This window comes from Brachycentrus maculatus, unplaced genomic scaffold (assembly GCF_059751285.1).
Source record: "Brachycentrus maculatus isolate JH-2025_06_01 unplaced genomic scaffold, ASM5975128v1 h1tg000527l, whole genome shotgun sequence".
Classification (NCBI taxonomy): domain Eukaryota; kingdom Metazoa; phylum Arthropoda; class Insecta; order Trichoptera; family Brachycentridae; genus Brachycentrus; species Brachycentrus maculatus.
Genome location: NW_028281273.1, coordinates 311,193 through 335,412, shown reverse-complemented (window position 1 = coordinate 335,412; position 24,220 = coordinate 311,193). Strand labels below are relative to the sequence as shown.

The 24,220-nt window shown below is 34.6% G+C and overlaps 1 protein-coding gene across 2 annotated transcripts in view; it reads left to right on the top strand.

Moving 5' to 3' along the window:
• The window catches only part of LOC148301711 (uncharacterized), a 352,511-nt gene that overhangs the window by 321,301 nt on the left and 6,990 nt on the right, over positions 1 to 24,220 (top strand). For both annotated transcript variants that reach the window (XM_088272798.1, XM_088272797.1), the window contains one exon: positions 23,827 to 23,914. In XM_088272798.1, the coding sequence (XP_088128924.1) occupies positions 23,827 to 23,914 (88 nt within the window). The remainder of the gene's footprint in view (positions 1 to 23,826; positions 23,915 to 24,220) is intronic.

Sequence of the window (24,220 nt, the reverse complement as noted above, 5' to 3'; positions counted from 1 at the left end):
TTTTTCTGTGAGCCTAAGCGGTTCATTATAAGAAATAGATATCGAATTGCGGTAGAGGGGTTCGAACCGAGAAATTCTGGCTTAAGAGTCCGCGACACTAACCACGGGACCACAACCCGACAAAAATTTTTGTCTTTAACTTTTGTATAGTATAAAAATGTCTAATTTTATTATTCGTTTAACGTTTTAATAAGCCGTTTTTTATTTACATATATATAATACATACACAGGTAAGTCACTAAGTATTTAGAAAGTGAAACACCTGTCGCATAAGTTATTTATTTTTTAAATTAGTACATTTAATTTTAATTTCGTCATTACATTTAGTGATTCAAGTGGACGCAGTAAATTACTGCCGTCGGTTCTGACGTTCTTTCGAGTTGATTTGTTCGACTCATTAAAATTTCTTCATATGCTTACTCAACTTATCTTATTTGAGAAATTAATATTTAACTAGCAAACGTACTTAAAATTTATGACGCTGCTGAAGCTAATATTTGCTGTTCGAGTAGATATTATTTTTCGTATTCGTACGTTCGTAATCTGCATGACCCGTTTTCGGTATTTACTGTTGTTCAACTTGTAAAAGAAATTGGGGCATTTCACGCACACTATTCCGTTTTAAATTTGATTCATTTATACGGCCGAAAGTTTTATCGAATCGATTTTATATCCCCTCGTGCGTGCGGCTGTCAAAATAAATGGAAGTCTTGTTTTTCTTGTACGCGAATGGTAATTCGAGCCGGCAAGCTGCAGGCACCCCAGATGGGGCGCGGTCGGTGTGTGTTAAATTATTAATAACCCACTTGAATTTATTATCCCCGGGTATCTCCCGGCGCCTTTTGTTATTGTGTCATCCGCGTAATTAATATCGGCCGATAGTCGAGAGTGTTTCCTCTAATCGCTGAATGCCACCTGACGTCCCCGTCCTCCTCGCCCGGCTCGTCTCCGGCGCTAATGACTCCCCCGTCGGAATAAAGGGAGCTATTTAAAATCTACATAATGACTGGTTGTTTTTTCTCCGTTGTGTCGTGCCTACCCCTTAATTTAAGTGTCCGACCTCATAATGCGGGCTGAAAGCTTTTTACCTTTGAATGCAAATTAATAAAGGGTAATTTATATAGAGCTCACGGCGCGTCTGTTTTATTTGCCGCTTCATGCTTCGTTGTAAATATTCGTTAATTAATATAACAGTATTATATTATGAATAACGAGTCTTTCATGTAAATGTCGACGTAATCCAATTAAGTGTTTCCGTAAAGCGAGCGACCCGAATATGCTCGTACGCACCGTAAACATATCTCGTTAATTTGAGGTACGGCCATCGGATAAAACTATTGAATTACACGCAAACCAACTCGGTGACCATTGCTAATGTGTAAATTCAAATTCCCGACTCTCCCAACTTTCGACCGTCCAAGTCCCCTTTTTCTATTCACAAACTTATTCCTCCGGACTGTTTTCAGTTTGATTAAACAAATATACATGCAGCATCCGATTCATTCGAACATTTCCAATAAAACTTAAGCTAATATTATTCATAAAACATGAACTATGATGTGCATACCGGCGTGCGTGATATATGAAGCTATTTCCATATCTTTATTATTTAGTATTTCGGATTAGTTTGACTGTAATATTATTATGATGGCTTAGTAAGGGCTGGAATGTGGCAGCATCCCCCATAAATCTCGTGGATTGTCCCGATTTTTGTAATGTATTCGACCCTCCAAAGTCCCGTATATTTTAGCATATTTCATGAGTTTATACACATCCGCTCCGCGGATAAGCTCTCGTGACAAAGTGATGGATTATTCTTTTTAATTTAAAAGTAGGTAAGTTAATACAAGCTTATATTATATGTCGGTTATGACTTTCGACATTGAAAGAGGAAAATTAAAAAGGTGTCTGGAAATTATTGTCCCATTGAGCGAATGAGAGTGGTATGGAGATGTCACCCCCAAACACTTTCGCCGTATCTTTTTCTCCTATTTTATATTTTTTTCCAGAGTTTTTCGATTAACTTCTTTAGATCGCGAGATTAATACTCTGTAGCTTTTATTTGGAAGATTCTGCGATCGTGTGTTACGAGGCGAATAATTTATTCTCTGTTTAAATTATACTGCCGGAATAAATTAATTCTCTTTGACAAATAAAGCAGTTTTTTGTTGATTTTTAAAAGTAGTATAATAACGCTATTTTTATTAATATTTGTCCATGGCACTTGAAAAAATGAACAGATTTGCATTATAGAGAGGAAAATTGTATCCTGTATCTCAGATTTCAAGTATACCCCATATTTTGATTGTTTAAAAAACATTTTCATGATATTTCCGCCTTTATTTAATTTATTGTTTCGGCATACTCGCTTTGTGGTAAGACATGGTGAAATTTAAAAGAAAACATCTCAAGATGGAAGCATAGCTTCAGAAACTAGTCGTTAAAATAAAATAAAATGTAACTCAAGTAGTAAAAAACAAATGTTTTCTTTTAAATTTAGATATTTAGATAGTAGATTATATTTTACTTATTAGTAATTGGCTACGTTTCGAACCGCATTGTAAGCAATTATTATTTAAGCCCATCTGGCCCATTCATTCCTTCTCATTTGTGATCCATTCATTTTATTATTGTTTTTCACATGAAATAATTTAACGCTTTTACTTGCTAATATAAATTTTATAAAAATATGTGTAAGTGTTCCTAAAGCTGGTTATTCATCTGTTATTCTTACGTAGGTACTTTTAAAGCATTATTTCTTTGAATAAAAATCGTAGTTCTCTATTAAATGTTTGACTGGCGGAAATGGAAAATATTACTCAGATCGCTTGCCACCGAATCTGGAATACGAATATTTTCTGCCTTCTATCTTTCTGGATGATATTCCTGTCACCATTGTGTTCCTTTCCTCTCTGGCATCTCTCCTTCCCTCGCAGTCCTTATATAAAGTCCCTCCGCCCACCCCCACCCCCATTATACTCCATTCTCTCCCAACCCCTGCCGGCAAACCGTTGGGGTGTAGCTTTTATCTCTTTGCAGACAAAATCCTCCGGTAAAATAAAATCTTACATTTTTTTCTCGTTAATACACCAGGTGCATATTTTTCCATTTATTTAAAATTTATTTTCCGTTACAGTTTGTTTTACATTGAAAATATTCTCCTCTTAAAATAAAACGCGAGTAATTCATTACAGCCAACAATTGATAATTTTACTAATTGTTATATCTCAACACTGACATAATGTCGCCATCTCGGTTTCTTTATCGCACATTGTAGCACTGCTTTATTGGCGAAATACTGTTAAAAAATAAAAGAAATCATTTCCTTTACATATATGGTACACATTATTCTGAAATGAACGCTAGATTGGTTACTTAGCCTTCGTGTAATATTGTAACATAATATATGTACACTGAATATAAACACATGCATTATACACCAGCATATGTGGATACTAAAGAAACGATTTGATTTGATTCGAGTAGGTTAATCGTATTAAGTGATTTATTACAAATCATTTAGATAGATAGATGTTAAATAATTACCTCTAGATTAGATATATTCTTCACCGCTTGAATCCTAATTGAATTTGTAATTTGGAGTGCAAAGCGATTGCCACTTAACGGTGAACTGTGAGGTCATTGTAAGTTGGCGCCTCGGGCATAGTTTGGGACTTGCAAGTACCAGGGTATCATGGCTACTAGCGGGTAACGTAAATATTTAATAAGGACACCGGCTCTACTTGCTACCGGCTTGTATGTGTAACTGGCGAATTAACTTCACTTAATGATTAACGACAATTTGTGTAAGTGGGACTGCGTGTCGAATATGTGAAATTATCGATTCTCCTTTTTTGTAATTTTATTTCGTGATATGTTCAATTGTAATTGTACGTGTTAAATATATAAATTACATACTAAACGAAAAATGTCGATAGTACGGACCTCAATAGTATTCCGCAGAGGTATTATTAATATAAATTTTATTAAATCGTTTTCACCGTACCCTCTAATTTTGAGCATTTAATATCATCTATTTATGTTATGTGCTTATTTAGTTTAAATTAAAAGTTTAAACTTAGTAAATACGACTATTTCTTTATTTATTGCGACAGTTGTTTCGATGCATTCAGCATCATAATTATACAGAATCCATCGAAACACGCGTCACAATAAATGTTATAAAAAAATGGTATTTAACAAGTGAAATTTATTTTTAAAATTGATAGATTATATCACAATGTGACTGCCAAATAAATTAAGCAAATTTATTAAATCAGTCGAAATAATAGGAATATATATTGAACAAGTTGACCAAACTAGGAATATATTATAGTTCAATCATTTCCCTACAATTTTTTTTATACATGCCCTCAGAGAACCTCCATTTATGATGTAAATTTCCGTATTGTAGTCATAACGAAATAGAAACCACATTTACGATCATTAACATTCGGCTTTAGTGTGTAAAATTTATTTATAGGTAAAATAGGTATCGCTTTTACTATTTCACTCGTTTGTAACCCTTCATTGCATAGTTTTGATACAAACACAAAAAAAACTGTTATAATTTTAACAGAAATTTGGGAAATCGTCCGTATTGTACGTAAATGTATAGTAACAAATACTACACTATGTTTAATGTGTGTAGTTCTCTAAATGACTAATAGTGACACTGAAGTCCACACAATTAGTGTGTAGAGATTCCCTGTAGAAAGAATAGAACGCCACACCACTGTGGCTCTCCTCATATTATTCAGACTGCTTATCTGACCGCTTTCTAGTATTTTAAATACTTGATCATGCGAAGTTTTACTTGGTCTTCCTTTGCTTCTATTTTCAACAAAATTCGCATCATAAATTTGTTTTACCGTCCTTTTTCACTCATTCGTTACACATGCCCAAACCTTCTGGACACATCATTCTTAATTTTATCGATATTCTCTTTTTTCGGTCATTAATTAATTTTAATGCAGTATGGATGCCATTTTGTGCAAATTCGAATGAAAAAAAGTTTTACTAGGAGAAAAGTTATGTATTTCCTCATACCAAGTAATTTTTTGTATTATTTATTGATTTAGCATTAACTTTGTGGAATGACACTTGTATTAGACCACTAATGGAGTTTTATTTCATAATTAAAATGACACTTTGTTTTAAAATCACTAAAAAACAAAGTTACATTTTAATTATAACATGGAAAATCACAAAGTTATTGCTTCAAATATAAAATATAGTTTTATTTCATTTCACATAACTAGTTTCGAAAACTGCAGATGTTTTCATCGACTGGTTCAAACTCAATCAGTGGTCTAATATAATTTAATATAAAATGTTTATATTATTGTATATTATTAATATTATTACTAGCTATTATTTTTTTTTATATTTTGTACATTAAAAGCATTGATAACTTTGTGGTATGGTTCTTTTTTTACTCTGGTGCAGTATTTGAAAGTCTTTTTTGTGTATTTACATCGCGCAATGAAGGGTTAATATTCCGTTTTGTTTGGTGTGGCTTATTGACAGGCATTTCCGTCGAAATTCCGCCGCGCCAAATTGATATGTACACAAATTTAAATTATAGTTGTAATTTCGGTTCCGCTTTGTCAACGTGACCGGCTTTGTAACGGCCATCCCCCGCCGCGGGCGGCCATTCCGGACTTAATAAAAATCGTGACATTCATAATAATTTAATTTCGACCTCCTCGCCCTCCTGCGCCCCGCGCCGCGCGCCATTAGCGAGCGGTGCGTACCGAAATTTTCCGGAAAAGTAATTTAAGTTTTGAGTAAAATGTTAGAGCCCCGGGTCTCTGTTTACCCGCCATTTGCGAAGTTGAAAAGTTTCGGGCGGCCGAAGAAATCTGTTTTGGTTCGGTGTTGATGAATGCCACATTTCAATTTATGACGCCGAGTGGCGTAATTAATTTATACGCCGAGACTACAAATTCTCGGCGAAAGTCGAGTACATTTTTTGCTATTTTAAAGCCGAACATGAGAAAATATTTTCATTTTATAATTATTTAAAAAGAAATCATAACATTTTTGGTGTGTCTGAATCATTTTTCACAAATCAGGGTTTCTCCAGTTAAGAGTTATTTTTGCATTTCCTAAGGCCTGTTATCCAGACCTCCTCATTTTTCTTCATCTATGTGAGATGTCAAAAAAATGTAAAAATAACTCCTCAATTGAGAAACTCCAGATTTGTGAACAAGTATTTGGACACACTCAAAATGTTGTGAAATTGTATTTTCTTAACGACAGTTATAATCATGGATTTCTGTGTGTTACTCTTTTGTACCTGCTCGAAAATTCGTCTTTAATTTCTTCCAGTTTAGTAGGCATATATAATACCCAATCTTGAATAAACTGTTTATCCCTTGCTCATAGAACTAATTTTTTTAAGTGTAATTTTCATTACACTCGAGTTTTCTAAATTGCCTTTAAGTTTGTTTTTTTTTCAATTGGACTGCCTGTTATTTTTGCATAATTAATGAGAAAACGCTCAACCACCCTGTCCGCGGTAAGCACATTATAAGAAGCAACATAACCGCTATGCCGTTAAAGCGAGCCTCTATTAAAAACGCGTATAGTAATTTTAATTTCACGCATCCCTTCTCTTCCCAACACGTGCCTCGGCATATCTGTATTACGCTTCTCGACTTTCCCTTCCGGTAAACAAAAACTGGTAGCCTCCAATTTGAATCCTTTGAATTCTAACGACGAAACAATGTTTTAAATAAAGCGCTAAACGCAGCCCTCCATGATACTGTGACCCGCATCACTCAAAAATATCCTAAATAAATTGAGTTGTTAATAGGATGGACTGTATGTGTAATAAAATTTTGTACAGTGTATGATGACTGTTGGATGGGTATGCTATCCTCGTATGATATACGACGGAATTGCCTGCCGCATTAAGCATTTCCAGAATAACACACTTGAATACGTGGATGCCGTAAAACCGGGTTAAACCTTTGCCAATTACTGCATTTCTGGCGAATTTATTGTAAACCCGCTTCAGCCCTCTATAGTGCATCACGGCGCTCATATTGCAGGCAATAAGTGACATATCATGATGAGGGTGCGCCATTTAAATGGACTGTCCCGAGTTTGCGAAGGCTTCCACTCTGAATTGCGAGGGCCGGTTGTTTTTCTGTCGCACCCTCCTCCTACGCATGCTGCTCTCCTGCTCGCTCGTGCTGGGTGATTACTCTCGCGTTTGACGGCATTCAGTCACAATCATGGATATTTATGAAAGTAATATTCATTGTTGTGATAACAGGGTACCAGAAAATGGGCACGGTATTGTAATATTATATTTTAATGCCCATAACAGTAGGGCGTACAGCTTAAATATTGCTGTAGTCTATTTGTAAATATGATTGTAATCCAGAATTCGGACCTCACATACTAATAAAAGAATTAATGTAATTGGAGATAATCCAGATTTTGTGAACAAGTATTTGGACACTCTCAAAATGTTGTAAATAAATTATCTGGTCAAATTATAAGCTTAATAATAAAAATGAAAATGGTATTTTCTGGCGTTTCTCATGTGTGTGATTATAATCCGGGATTCGGATCTCACATACTAATATAAGAGTTTCTGCTTAATAAAAAAGCTTCTTTACATCTCACCAATAGATGTCTCTAGTGAAGTTCTAGTGATTCAAGAACAAAGTTTCTAAATTGGTTCATATATATAGAACTTCGAAGAATTTGAGTAGTGTGGTTGTCAATAATGGGTAGAATTGGTGAATGTTACACGTGTGTAAAGTGATCACTCAAACCAGCCTATGACGGTCGTAAGCCCCGTAAATGCCCAGACTTCCATATTCTTCTTCATCTTTGATGAAATGTCAAAAAATAATACTAATAAAAGAGTTTCCGCTTAATAAAAAGCTTCTTTTCATATCACTCTAGTGAAGTTCTAGTGATTCAAGACAGTATTTCAAAATTGCTTCATATTTATAGAACTTCCAAGAATTTTAGTAGTGTAGTTGTCAATAATGGGTAGAATTGGTGAATGTTCACGTGTGTAAAGTGACCATTTAAACCAGCCTATAATGGCCATCAGCCCCGTAAATGCCCAGACTTCCATATTCTTCTTCATCTTTGATGAGATGTCAAAAAATAATATAAATATTGCTGTACAAATTATTGTACATACTGTGTAAAAATATTGCAGTCGTGATACTCTGTCATTTTTTGGATATCTTTTACAGTCATGCTAATGAAAATGATTTCAATCTTGCATTATTTATATACATATTACGTAATCAAAATGTAGCCTTTTTTATAGTGTAATACTTAAGAGTCAAGTCAAGTACAAGTAATTATTTTGAATGTCTCGATAAATCTACAATCCTGAGATAGGTAGCTAATAGCTAGTAATGTAGAGATATTATAATAAGTGTATACACGCCAAGGCTAGTAAAGCTCATTCTCCCTCCGAACATACGTGCCTCGAATGAAGTCCTAATTGTTTTATTATTTTATCCCTCCGCTTTCTCGCCTCTTCGCGCCTTATCTTAGACCCCCTCAACATTTTCTGCCTTGGGATTTAGCCAGCTGCTTAGGGTTAAATTGATATATTTAACATGGTTCGTGTATGGTGATCACATATTTTTGTAATTCAAAACAAATATAAACGCAATTCCATCAAGTTATTACCGTGTAAAAATATTGTTTCACTTATTTTTTGTAAAGAACTACGAAATCACATTAAATTCAATTCAATTAATTCAATTCAATTCAATTAATTCAATAATTAAAATGTACATTACAAACTAACATTTAAGGCGGCTTTAAAACTTGGCACGATCAGGTATGCCAAATACTTACGTATTTGGCATACCTGATACGTTAGGAGTCGTAATAATCGTCGGGTATACAGTATCTACTCAATGAATTAGGGCCACCCATTATTTTTTTGAATACTCTGAAATCTTTTGGATTATTATATTTATTTTACATAAATACTTTAAGTTTTCTATTGACATCTAATATCATGTATATTACCTTCAATAATATGTAAAATATACCTGGATTATTTAAGCCTTTGCAAAATTTCAAACCCTTTTTCTGAGAAAGGTCCCTAATTAGCACAGGTAGACAGATAGTTGAAAGTTCAAAAAATAGTCCTATCTCATTTATTAGTGAAGTTTCTTGAGTTCTGGCTGTTGTTTTGTTCAGAGAGGTTATATAGTTATCGTGTCTTGTGAAAAAAACTTAATTTTTAATTTTAGTTCATATAGTATAATTTTTTTTTGTAAACACAAGTATTTTTTTTGAAAAGGACAAAATGGGAAAAAGTAGAGACATTTCTGAGAAAAAAAAGTCTAGTGTTATAGTGCTACTGAAATTAGGAATACTATCTAATAGAGAAATTTCAAAAAAAGAAAACGTTTCTCGTCAAACAGTGGACAGAATTTCAAAATCAATAAAAAATCAGTCACCCGCCACCAGCAATCGGCGAAAGAACTGTCGTAGGATTAGAAAAACAACACCGAGGACTGATCGAAAAATCGTTCAAAGTGCCTTAGAAAACCGTAGTGCATCAGCAAAACATTAAAAACAAAATTGGAAGAAGAGGGTATAAATATATCGGTATCAACACTGAGGCGACGTCTTTACGAAGTAAATCTGAAATGCAGGCGCCCTGTAAAAGTACCAAAATTGACACCACGAATGAAAGCGGATCGATTAAAATGGGCCAGGCTACATCGAAATTACTCGGTAGATGATTGGAAAAAGGTATTTATTTAAATTTAATTTTCAACATATCATTTTAGTAAATAAACTTATATATTTGAATTAAACTTAAATTTTCATTATTTTTCAGGTCATCTTTAATGATGAGTGCCGGTTAGAAGCCGTGACAGAGAGCCGTCGATTCGTCAGGAGAACACCAATGGAACGTTACAATGAGGCCTGTGTGGTAAAAGTTATCAAACACCCCCCTGCAACAATGATATGGTCATGTATTATTAACAATTTACCTGGGCCGTTGTTTTTCGTGGAAGGAACAATGAACCAAAATTCCTATAAGCAGGTCCTCGAACGAATTTTATTGCCCTTCTACCATACACTCGACCCAACAGAAGGTCCATACACCTTCATGCAGGATGGGGCACCTTGCCACCGGGCTAAATCAATAATAAAATCTTTGTCTAACAAAAATCTGCCTTTGCTCCCCTGGCCTGGAAATTCTCCGGACCTTAATCCTATAGAAAACGTATGGAGCATGTTAAAAATAAGGTATACTCATTTCCAAATCCGACAGTAGACTGTGTAAAAAAAAATATTCAAAAAATTTGGTCAGAAGACGAAGAAATAAAAAACATGATAAAACAGTGCATTTTAAGTATGCCAAAAAGAATTGAGGCAGTTATTTCTGCCAAAGGTGGAAATACTAAATACTAACTATATTTATATGAAAATATATGCATAATTTAAGCGTAATAAAGTGTTCATGTGTAAATAAAATTCAATGTTGTTTTATTCAAGGTTTTCTCTGAGTTATTCCTGTTTGAATTGAGAAATTGCGCGAAATTCTGCGTGGCCCTAATTCATTGAGTAGATACTGTATATGAGGAAATGCATAAACGTGGAAGAGGCGAAGAATGTTTGCAAAGACAGAGTGTTGTGGCGTTCAATTCTCTCTGCATACCCATGCGGGGAAGCGGCGTGATGGTTAGTTAGTTAGTTACATTAAAAACTTAGATTAAAAAAGTAAGCAAGAAGACTCTTGTTAAAAATGTAGAAGAATCCCGGCCAGAATACTCCTTCAGACACATGGAACAGATCAATATCCAGTGTGATATTGTTCAAAATAGCGGTAGCGCTTCCTACAGGCATAACTATCGACAGGTTGGTCCTATATATAGGGATATGAAATAATCTATGCCGACGCTGTCTTAGGTAATTGTCAGGAACATACAGACCAATGCTCCGGATAATTTCAGGATTATCGATCATACCGCGCAACAATCGATAAAAATGTGTAATTAAATACACATTTCTGTGTTGTATGCAAATACACATTCATTCATTACACAGTTAGTGTAAAGGTAAAGGGGTAAATCTGTCAAATTTTCATTTCCTAAGTTTGTTCCACAAAATGTCTAAGATAGTGTATTCCATAATCTGGCAAGATGATATAGCTGTAGTTGCAATACTAATTAGTTTTATTAAGAAATATACATATAAAAATACATAAAACAAATTAGTTATTTAATTTCACAAGTTTATTTTTGTTCTCCGGTAAAATTTGGTCTGAGACAGATATACCCCTTTGCCTTTACACTACCGACATATCAAGTCTCGTGTCACTTAAACGTTTTGTTGGGAAGTAAGAGGATGCTACTTAACCGAGCGACACAGCTTTAAAAACCAATTTGCGATTCAGCCAAAAGCATAAATGATAATAGCGGACTCCGTCGTGGAGGGCGGTCGGGTGGTGCGGTCTTTTGGCGGCCTGGGGAGGGGGGTGTGCGCCATTATGTCGGGTCTAGCGGCAACCTCGTGTATATGGTAATGAGAGAGCCGGAGCTATCTCCCTTCCCGGCTTGCACTCCTGGTACTCGCCGAGGGTTGGCAGGGCTGGAGACGTGTTTGCGCATGCATTCAAGCTGTGTCAAGTATCTCAAACTTGCGGCGATGATCAATTTAGTTCAACTACTGCATTATTTGAAAGTTTGGGTCGCTATCCGTGTCCATGTCGGCTTTTACCGGCGAAACTTTACCCGGACATCATATACCACTACCACGAGAACATCTCCATTATTCTCTTTCAACTTTATACCAACTCCATTATGTATCTCCGCTGCTTTCCTTGTTGAGAATAAAGAATAACCCAATTCAAATGCCTGTTGTACTTAAATTTCATTTTAGATTAAATGCGAGATTTAAAAATAAAATGTCTCAATTGAAAGGGTTGAATTCTGTGTTTAAATTTTCCCTGTGGTTTGTACTAAACTTCAAACCCTTATCCGCATCCCAATGGTGCATAGGGCACTGCATCATATAAACGCAGTGTTATCTTGATCGTTAACACATGAAGGAAAGGTGATCAGACCTCTGCTTCAGATACCAGTCCAGAGTAATATTGAATAAATATAAGAGTGAAAAAATAACTTAATATTTTTTTGAAATCCCCCCCTTCGGGAATCGAACCCGGGACCTCCAGAACGGTACTAAAAGTATACAATTAATAAACTTGTATACTCGCATACAATAATTACGTTTCTATCAACAAGACCTTAAAGTTCATACTAGTATTTTTCGTATAAACTTTTCTTACATTTAAAAAAATAAGCATAAATTAATAACGATCATTGTTGACATTTATTAATATATTAACAACGATTGCTTTAAGAGCCCAGTTAAGTATTGCTATAAAATTCAATAAAATGCATTTGGTCGTTTTAATAGCTACCACACAGGTCAGCTGTTTACCGACATCGTTCACCATTAGCATGAATTAAATCTGCCATAAATATAGTTTATAGATTTCATTGCACACAGTCCGCAGTGGGATTAACGATTTCCCTCACGTTTGCACATAAAGCCTTCAGTATTTTAATCTGAATGTTTTTCTGCTGTAGCTTACGTTCTGGATCACGGGAATTATTAACATAAATGCGAGTTTATAGCTTCAGGAATGAAATTAGTTGATATAAAAAAATATAATCGCAGATATAATCGTCGTGCGTGTAGCTTTAATATTTGAATTTTCATTATTTGAAAGTTAAGCTATTCAAATCAATTTAAAAAAACGTATTTAGCGTTTTCATAAAACAAACATGTTGTGGTCCCGTCGTTAGTATTGCGGACTCAAATCTAGAGTCAGGAGTTTCTAGGTTCGATATTCACTTTACCACATCTTTTAAATTTACAAATATTTTAATATATTATATGAGGGAGCTTTTTATCTCAATATCTAAACTATGATTTGTTTTTTTTTACTAAATAAAATCGCTATGTTATTTTGCCAAAAAATGTGGTCCAATAGATATTTTGTTTTTCGAAATGTGCTTTGAGATGGTTTGAGCATATGAATCGAATGAGTGAAAAAAGGAAAGTTAAACAACATTTATGAGGCGAATATGGTTGGTAACGGAAGCAGAGGAAGACTGAGGAAAACTTGGCATAATCAAGTGTTTCAAATACTTGAAAGTGATCAGGTCCAGAGTCGGAATAATCGGCGTGTATGTATGAATGTGGAAGAGGTGAAGATTGTGTGCAAAGGCAGATTGGTTTGGCGTTATATTCTCTCTGCCAACCCTGTAGAGAAGCGTCGTGATGGTTAGTTAGAATTTTTTAATACAACACAAAATATCTGTGTGTAACATATCTCTTGAACCGCTAGATTGGAAGCACCTACTATGTTACTCGTACATAATATCGCCGATTGGCCCACAAGCCCAGAAATATGACGTGTTATGATGTATGAATGCGGTGGTAATGGCCGTCCCGTTACTTATTTTCTAACTAAACACGAGTGGTCAATCAACCCGTGTAATCGTATACGTGTTCGCTATTTAATTATCCATCGCGTATATGTGGCTGAGTAACACCCAGCCTCGTGACGCGCGGTGATCCATCTTTGAATAATTACCTCCGCCAATCTCCCGGGGTTCGGGGTTATTATTCCGCAATTGCCAAGTCATTATGGCGGATCGTGACGGACGCGGGAACAATGATAAATTGCGAGTCTCGTCTCCTTCGTACATTTCGTGAACATTTTTTTAGTGCCAGCCGAGTGCATCGTTTGCCCCCTGAACAATTTAACCTTTCCCTTACAGTGCTAAAAACTACCGCGTGCAACGGTGATATCGCTCACTCCTTTCAAGAACATCACAAATAATAAAAAAAAACTTGATTTTACAGGAGAACGTTTTTAAAGATTAAAAATATAATACAATGTATTAAAAATAAATATCAACCCACTTATTGAACTTTTTACTGTGCAACAGATCTTTTTAGGTGAAACCTGAAGGTTTTTTCCCCATTTGAAAAATATTTAGTATATTTAAAAAAAATAATTAAACAATACCTTTTCTTCAAAATGCAAAAACAACACTTTCTGCCCTATAGCGGGTAAATATTAAGTTAAAAATATGCCTCTTTTCCTGGGATATAGTGCATTTTATGGGCATTCCGAAAACACGCGCGACTGAAAATTGTCGATTTTTGATTTATGACGTTCTTGAAAGGAGTGAGCGATATATATTTTGTACACCGTATGAAAATGTGATTTAAAAAACGGAAAAATGTGATTATTCCTCTCTTTTCTCTTCGTGTGGCTTGTTAGGTCCCCCAACGTTGGCGATCACTATAACAAAGGCTTCGCGGTCCTGCGCCGTCCGGAACAACTCTGATAAATTTTCCTCGAACTGATTATTCCTAAATGTTGCTTTCATTGACCATAGCTGAAGTTGAACTGTAACAATTTTGGAATTTTTACTCTGTTAAATATCTCAAAACGAGAAAAAAAGTTCATTGCAAGTACCCGCAATAGCTGGCGTAGTGACACGACCGCCGCAAGGTACGGCACGCACGCACACACTAGGAAACGTATTGGTGATTTTATCCCCGATTTTTCACAAATATTTTTTTTCGTCGCTGCACATAAATAACTTTTTATTATAATACTTTTATGAAATACGTAATTATATTACATAATTACGTACAGAATTACGTAGGAATCAAAAAATCTGAACCCGTATCAATTATTGAATTTCCATATTGATATTCTCAGGGAGGGAAAGGTTAATGCCTCGCGTCTGAGCCGATGATCTCCATCGCCTTATGCCTCCCGGGGAACGAATACTTTCGGGACACTCATTATCCAGATTCGAGTGACGTCTGCGATGATGGTCTCACCGATTTGACGGATCTCTCTCTACTAAATTACGCTTTATAAATAAACTGGAATTCAATTTTAAAACATGCACGGGAGAGTTTGTCGCCTACAAGCTTTCGCGAGATGATCTGATAACGAGATCGTCAATGGTGACGGAGAAAAAATGAGCGTTCTTAAAATAAGACGGGACCTTTTTAGCTTTATAGCTTTAATTGCCATCTTGATTGATTGCAAAATTATGTACAATTGAATAAAGTAAAATTCCATTCTTTTTACTTAATTTTTTGTCTGTCAATAATTTCACTAACGTTATGTCAATATTTCAATTAGAATTTTTATACGTAAAAATCTAAGATACAAAGTCGAATCACTGGAACCGCAAAATACGATATGACATATTTGAACAAATCAGTCAATGTTGATTACTAATTATGTACACACTTCATTTATATACATATGTACGTGGCTTAGATAATTTCGCTCCCTAGTTCTAAATTATTCGAACCCACAGTCAATTGTGCATAAGGCACTGCATCGTATAGAAGCGATGTTATCTTGATCGTTAATTTTAATTACTCGCACGAAGAAAATATGTAACTGCTTATTATTAATATATAAGATAATAAAACTTATTATTTATTATTATTTAAGTGCTTTATTGATTTTATCATATATAAAAGAAATAACATGAACTAAATATCAAATGCGAAGCAGAAAATGCTTAATTTTTTTATGCGACATTGCTTTGACCCCATGCGAGTAATTAAGGGTAAAATACATAAAGGAAAGGTGATCGGCCTTGCGCTTCAGGTACCAGTCTAGAGTTACATCAAATAAATATTATACTGAAAAATCACTAATATTTATTTTGTCTCTCTTGGGAATTGAATCTCCGGAATGGTAGCCTAGTGCGCTAACTACTACACTGTGGACGCGGACAAAATTACTTTTAAAAAATCATTTCAAATCCTTATAAAGTACATATTAATAATAATAATCCTTTTTTTTTATTTAAAAAAATTCCCCATACAATTCTGACTTGACATGGTATCAGTTTAAAAAAATAGAATTGATTTATTTCGTACTGTAACGTTGTCTTAAAACGTAAATGTGTATTAATATTTTCTACTACAAATACAATTTCAGCAGCAGGTACCCCCAGGAAATTATAACATAATAATATTTTGAGTTTGTTTAGCGTTTTTCAATGATCGTTATCCGGTAATTTGAAGCTTGCTGTTATGAATTTTTATTTTGTCCTCGGAATAAAATCACGCATCCCCTAACGCTTTATTCGCAAGTCGTTGGTCCGAAGTTTCCGAGTGCTGTAATATTTGTGGCACGGCCGAGCCGATTGTGATATGTATTAAAATTCACCGCACGGCTCGCCACCCTCCGCCCATCCTGCCGCCCTGGTAGCAGGGGTCAAGTGGACCGCCGGCAAAAGAGGTCTCTAAGAACGTTTTGTCATGGAAAACTTTAAAGAAACTATACTTATTTTACGTACAATTCGAGTACTTGTCGATACTTTTTAGATACCTTTTGTACCAATATTAAATGTATCCTTCAGACGAAATACGTATTGTCTTCATCATATTCACAGTTAAATATAGTCATAATTTATAGTCAAATGCAATGTTCTTCTATTAAATTCACTCAAAAATACAATGCCCTAGCATAGCGTTTCCCAATTAGTGGGATTAATTCCCAAACAGAGTTGTGCAAAGAAAAACGTTCTAATTTACCACATTAAACTTATTTTCATTGTCATTAGAATTGTATTTTGATTGGAAAAAATAATTAAAAAAAAAACATTTTTTATAAATGAAGTGAGAGTGCAGCCGGGGAAAAACTGATTGGAAATCACTACACTACCATAAAATTTAGTTTTCACAATATTTTGAGTGTGTCCGAATACTTGTTCACAAATCTGGGTTTTCTCCATTTAGGAGTAATTTTTAGATTTTTTGACATCTGGAGCTGGTTCCTATGAGAGGTCACAAGTCCTGTAAATACTTAGACTTCCATATTCTTCATCTTTGTTGAGATGTCAAAGATGTAAAATTGAGTAGTTTGCACATAAAATGGTATCATTTCAACCTGCGTATTCCTAATATTATTATTTAGTCCAGTGACAATACTTTATCACGGAGTTATCATTGACAATAATCGGCTGTCCAAACTCAAAACATAGTAAGGGACTTTTTTGTAGTACGTTTTTTGCATTTTTGGACTAAGTAGATTCTACTTAGTCCAAAAATGAAAAAAACGTACTACAAAAAATGTCCCTTACTGTGTTTTAAGTTTGGACAGCCGTAATTATCTAAAAAAGTTACCCTCAATTTTTATTTTGTTTGTTTTTTTTCATCAAAAGATACAAAATAAAATATTCGTGAGGCATTATTCACGTTCCATTTTTATCTGCGTCTAGGTTCAAGTATTTTACGATGTTATTACTTACGACAGGCTTTCCAGATAGTTAGGCGATATCCGCGCGCCGTCGCCCGCACCAGATTACCCGTGACGCTCCTTCACTATGCATTGCAGCTACTCACTCCACACTACTCGCACAATGATACTGTCGTCCCACCCCTATTGAGCTGTTAAATTGAATATGAGATATGAACAGCTTGGGTTTGAGGGGACACCGGTCGCCATTTTGGGACGCCACGCGCTGCCAACTCATATTTATCACTTTTTTACAGCGTGCTTGCACAATGCGACTCTTCAGCAATTTTGGCATTCTAAATTGTTTATTGTAACTGCAGACAGTTGGTAGAATTCCATATTAAATTGTTGGGTAATATATCCAAAATAAAACACGGTTATTGGATTGAATTCTACCTTTATTTACAAATATTTGATAATACGTGACAATTTAACCTACCGGTTTCAACAAGAACCTTGTCATCATCAGGGTTTATATTAATTTAAAAAACATTAAAAACATTATAATACTCTCACCAAAAAACTTGCACACACTCCGTAAAAATCCTCCTAATTGGCAATCCTAAAAAAAGGATTGCCTAATTGGCAATATAATTTAAGGACCTTACTCCAAATTTAGTATTGTTTATCGGCTCCACATGTATTTTGTTATGTCCTCGTGTATTATGATTATGAATTTCTTTGTTAAAAATCGGTATGACATACTTTTTTTGTTTAAAATATATTGATTTCAAACGCTTGCTCAATTCAAGTAAAAGGTTTTTTAATGGGTTCTGTGATTTTAACGTAAATTTAAACGATTCAATGCAAATTATGAAAAGCATTCGTTTTAAATATTCAAATAGCGTTCTCTGATATGATGGAGATATGAAAAGATAAAATTAATTCCATGAAAAATTGGTTACGTCCTTTTAAGAATTAAATTGACTTTCTTTTACGTACCCAACCCGTCTTTGGTTCTCGGTAATCTATCTGGACTTCTAATGCCAGCGGGAAAAGTCGAGAAGATTTATTTATTGCAGTCGATTCATTCTTTTGCTCTCGTTCATAATTCTCTCTGCTTGAAAGTAAAGTAGTTTTTCCACTTTGAAAAGGAAGATATCCATTTAAAGAAAACGTCCAAGTTACAACCGCGAGATCGTATTATATAATATGCATTACCAGAGGATTTAGCAGTGGACTTATGTGCGTTTTTTAGCTTTATAAAACTAAAAAAAAACATAATTTATATTTGAAGCAATGACTTTGTGATTTTCCATTTTATAATTAAACTATAACTTTGTTTCAAAATCACTATCTATTTAACTTTGTTTCAAAATCACTATTTGTCATTTTATTATAACTTAATTAAAAATGTCTACCGGTTTCGAAGCTAACTGCTTCTTTTTCAAGACCGATTAATACTAAAACCGTTAGACATTATAATTAAGTTATGGCAAAATATTTAAAGTGATTTTTAAACAAAGTTATATTTTAATTATAAAAAAAACATAACTAACTAACCAACCTTCACGCCGCTTCTCCGCAGGGGTAGGCAGAGAGAATAAAACGCCATACCACCGTATATTTGCAAACATTCTTCGCCTCTTCCAGATTCATACATCTTCTCATACATTTCCGCCGATTATTTCGACTCCTGATCCGGCCGATTTCAAGTATTTGACATACCCGATTTTGCCAAGTTTTCCACGGTCTCCTTTTACTTCTTTTTCCAACTGCATTTGCCTCATACATTTGTTCAACCGTTCTTTTCTCGCTCATGCGTTCCACGTGTCCAAACCATCTCAACACACCTTTCTTAATTTTATTGAAGCAAAAAAAAAACAGCTCACCTTCAAAAGTCCCGAATGACATTCGCTAATTTGATAATTCGGCTAATCTTAATCGAAACACTCTTTGTCTTGTGTGGGATTAAGTGCGTTATCAGTACTCAGTACCAGGGCGGCAGAGCAGTGAAGAGATCTAATTGTTATCGCCGACCAGAGCCGCCTATCGCGCCGCCCAATCTCGCAAAGTACGCAGTGCCTGCTACCCTACTACCTCCGCGTAATAGGGGATGTTGAAAACAGATTCTGCGTTTGTAGGCCTTACGCAAAAAGTCACATTTTGTGTCCTTTATTTAAAAGGTTATTTGTGCTAGGCTCTGTGAAAAACCCATTTGCAGTTTGCTTTCAGCGGGTTGGTTTTAGCTATTTTTTGCTGTCGGTAATAGTTACCTTAGACCTATATTTGTCCGCCTCCGTGGTGTAATGGTCAGCGTGTTTAGCTACCGTGCTGGAGGTCCCGGGTTCGATTCCCAGGGGGGGTGAAAATAAATATTATTGATTTTACACTGTAATATTTATTTATTATTACCCTGGACTGGTTCCTGAAGCGCAAGGGTTATTGCACCTTGCCTTCATGTAAGTAATGATCAAGAAAACATTGCGTCAATTCGATGCAGTGCCCTATGTACCATTGGGTGCGGATAAGGGTAATGATAAGACCTATATTAGCATCACTGTTAATTTGGGGGATAAGTATCTATTGTAGAATTTAACCAATAACGTCATCGACTTGTAAAATGCATTAATTTTTATTTTATTATCATAATAACTATGATTGCATGGGTAATATCAGGTATAAACAATCAATTTTTAATTGAAAGATTACTTGGTAAATACCACTATTAATTCAGTATTACCCTGGACTGGTACTTGAAACGGAGGGCTGATCACCTTTCTTTTATGTGTTAACGATCAAGATAACACTGCGTTTATATGATGCAAAGCCCTATGCACCATTGGGGTGCAGTTAAGGGTTTGATTGAAAATGAAATACCACTATTTCTTAAAATCTATTGTAACATGTGTTTCTATGCATTTCGTATCATTTTCAAACTCCTGTGCATCCTGAAAATGATGCGGAATGCATTTAAATACGTGTCATGACAGATTTTAGAAAATAGCGGTATTTACTAAGTAAAAATTAAATTTAAAATGAATAGATATTAACGCAAAGTGACAGGCGAATCGTTTAATGAAAATAAATCACTTCACTCCACTACTTCACGAACTGCACTGGTTACGTTTTCCCTAAATAGTAGAATATACTGAAACTCTGCTTATGTATTAATAAATGCAAAATATAGCTATAAAGTACGTTAAAAAAAGTTGTGCATTCCAGATAGACTCACGATTCGATCAGCTACAAAATCCGACATGGGTAATCTGTCATGGGATATCATTGGTTACAGGGCTAATGGCATTCATTGATTCCTCCTTTACTAACATTCACAAACAGTGGGATTTATCTTTAGAAACAAAATAGACACACATTTTTCCCCAAATTCATTTTAATGGTTTTCTTTTTACCATAATTCAATCACAGAATATTATTTTTACTGCTGTATCAAATCTCTTCGAGATAGTATTTTACGAATAAGGCGCTTTATAAATATCCAAATTTATTATTATTATGTTGAAATGGTTCGTAATTCGGGGTAAAAATACTGCAAGAATTTCCAGTTAAAAATAATCTCGCTGTACGAGATTTTTACAGTAATATCAAAATATCAGAAATGGAAGCCTGGGAACTCCATACCATATAGGTAATGACGCTCGCATTTGATGTCTCTATTTGGCGCTATAACATTTTGGTATTTCTCTAAGCTTTCTCGTTTCGTTTACATATTATTATTATAGTTTTAAGGTAACGTTTCAGTGAAATTTTCATAGTGTCGTAAAACCGACTCGTAAAATTCACATCTTATATCGCTACCTTCGCAGTACCCAGTATCCACCCATCCATTATGGACCTTTAAACTTATTCCACATCCATGCATTGAATAATAATGCTAGTCGGCGAAGAGTACTAAGCTTGTCTCGGTAATATCCCCATTAAATACTACTACTACTACTACTACCATCACGCCGTTTCCCCGCAGGGGTAGGCAGAGAGGATGGAACGCCAAACTCTTCTGTCCTGACATACACTCCTAGCCTCCTTCACATCCATACATCTAGTCATACATGCCCTCCGATTACGCAGACTTTTGACACCGCCAGATTTTAGGTTCTGATTGATCTGATCGTGCCAAGTCTTTTTCGGTCGTCCACGTTCTGTTTTCCCTCTCACATTCGCCACATATATTTTCTTAGTCATTCTCTCGCTATCCATTCGCTCCACATGTCCATACCACCGCAAAGAGCTCTTTCTAATCTTTTCAATTATTCCTCGTTCAGCCTTACATTCCTTTCTTATATCGTCGTTTTTAATTCTGTCATACAATGATTTTCCACACATTCGTCCCATTAAATACTTACCATGGAATCACTTTAAACCCTGTTTCGAATTGAAAGGATGTTGAAAATCCTAGCAGCGTGAACGTTATTCTGTCTTTGATTCTTTATAAACGTATCTCTAACCATTCTTTCTTATTCTTTTTGACATCTCAACATAGATGAAAAAGAATATAGAAGTCTGGGTATTTACAAGGCTTTCGATCTATTATAGGCTGGTTTAAGCGATCACTACAGTACAACATTGATCATTCTACTCATGATTGACAACCACACCACGATTTGTAGAACTCTTTTTTTTGTTGAATTTTTTTTTTTACAAAATACCTATTTGAATATAGTTGGTAAATATACAATACATTTCAAATATAACGTTTCTACCTCTCTAATAAAGTAGATACTTGTGTTTAGAGAGGGAGGTCGTTTTACATTTTCATTTTATTTTTATAAACAAAGTAAATTAAAATTAAAATTAAAAATAAACAAAGTAAATAAAATTTAAAAAATATTCCTTGGTATGGAGTCTAGGTAGGGGTGAGTCTAATATGTTTAACATATGTTACATATGTTATATCATATAGATGACCATTGTGAGTGCAACTACTTTTGTTATTCTGAAAAAAATTGAAACATTGCTTTTCATATTCTTTTGATGAATTTTACACAATGTAAGCACTTACAATATACCTTCGAAAATTGATATGTTTCGCGTCTCCAACGCAATTTTCCGAATGAAGAAAATCTTGGTTTTCTAACCCACTTTGCCGTTTTTTTCCTCTTTTTTATGCTTTGATCATTTATGTATGAAATAAATAAATCAATCTTCTTCTCAACTGACAAGTTAATGAACCCCTGCAAAATGTTACCACTTCTGGCCAATAAATTTCAGAAAATGAGGGGCGTCGGTACTTACTCACTGGTACCTACGTCTGCATGTATTTTTAAGACTGTTATTTTCAATTGAAAACAACGCGAGGGGAATTCGAGATAATAGGATTCAATCAAGTTTTCTCATAAAGGAAAGATGTTTGTTCCTCGCGGAATGGGTACCGCTAAAACATCGGCTTATTATTATATAATCCCGAAGTGGTTTAGCGCTACCTCACGTATATCGTGTATTATTTATTTAGAACGAGGGATTATTTGGATTATTCCGAGTGAAATGATTTCATCCAGCGTCGTACCAATCCATCACTCTCCCCTCTGCTGCTCCCCTAATACTATTCCTATTATAGGCGTCGTATTAACACTTCTTTTAATAAGCAAACAATGTACACAACCGTCAAATTATCGATATGCTATTTACCTCTTTATATATTACTCGTAGAAATGCGATAGAGACGATAAACTTAATATATTTTAAAAACATTCAGATTAATGAAATCTCTTCGTGGTAAACTCATTTTAAATGTACTGATTTAATTATAATATTAATCTACTTCAATTATACAGCAAAATTCAGTAGATTAAGGCCCAGTATTCGTTAAGTCGCTTCATTCGCCCGACGACCACCGGAGTGGTCATATGTCTCTTAAAGCCCGATTTTTTTAAAGAATGTAAATTGGATTTTTTTGTTAAATATATGGTACTTATATAGAAAAAATATTTTTATATTTATTTTTTAACGCCTCACCTTTCAATAACTCTTTTCTTTTCAAAAACATAAAATTATTTCGATGATTAACTTAACAATGCGTAAACGCTGTTTTATCTATGCAATACTGTCCTCTGTAGTTTAGTAGTCAAACTAGTATAATTTTGAAAAGATTTTTGATTTTTAACCGTACATTACTGCCCTCTGCAGTTAAGTAGTCAAACTAACAAATGTCAGATGTCAAACATTTTTTTAAGGATTTCAAATTAGTCTTTTCACTGTTTCACTGGATATTTTTTGCTGCGCACATTTGCACTTGAATCATTCACTTCACTCTTTAATAATAGCTATATCGTACTTGTGTGTTACCACAATCTTTAAAATGAGGAAAAATCAGTAATTGTGGAGGTACCAACTTGTCACAATACTGAAATTTTGTAATCGCTTAGCGCTGATTCGTTTAGCGTACCATTTGTTGGTACGAATTGCCCACGCTAAGCGAGGTATTACTGTACCTATTATAGATATTTTATTACAAATTATTACGATATTTAACGATGAACTTGAATAGAGTTAAGTATGTTGTTGAAGAATCTAAATATGTACTGACTTTTTGATTCTCCTTCTTGCAGGCGTCCTGGTAGTCAATGTTACCTGGAGAGGTAAAACCTACGTCGGAACACTCCTAGATTGCACGAGACATGATTGGGCACCACCAAGGTAAAACAATACATAATATTATTCTGGCTAATTAACAGACGTGTATTTCATTAATTAGTTTGTTTAATTTTAAATTGTGAATGTCAGTATTTATTTTATTTATACTTAGGCACAGTGTTAATACTGTGCATCAATTGTTGTAGTTATGAATTATTTTACTACGAGTATATTTACATATCTCGTATACAAAGTCTTGTATACTGGGCTTACGAATTCATTATCGCTTCATGTATGTAAAACTTTTTACATTTTACCTATTATTTTGTACAAAAAGTGAACATTTAAAGAAGTCAATCAAAAGGTGTA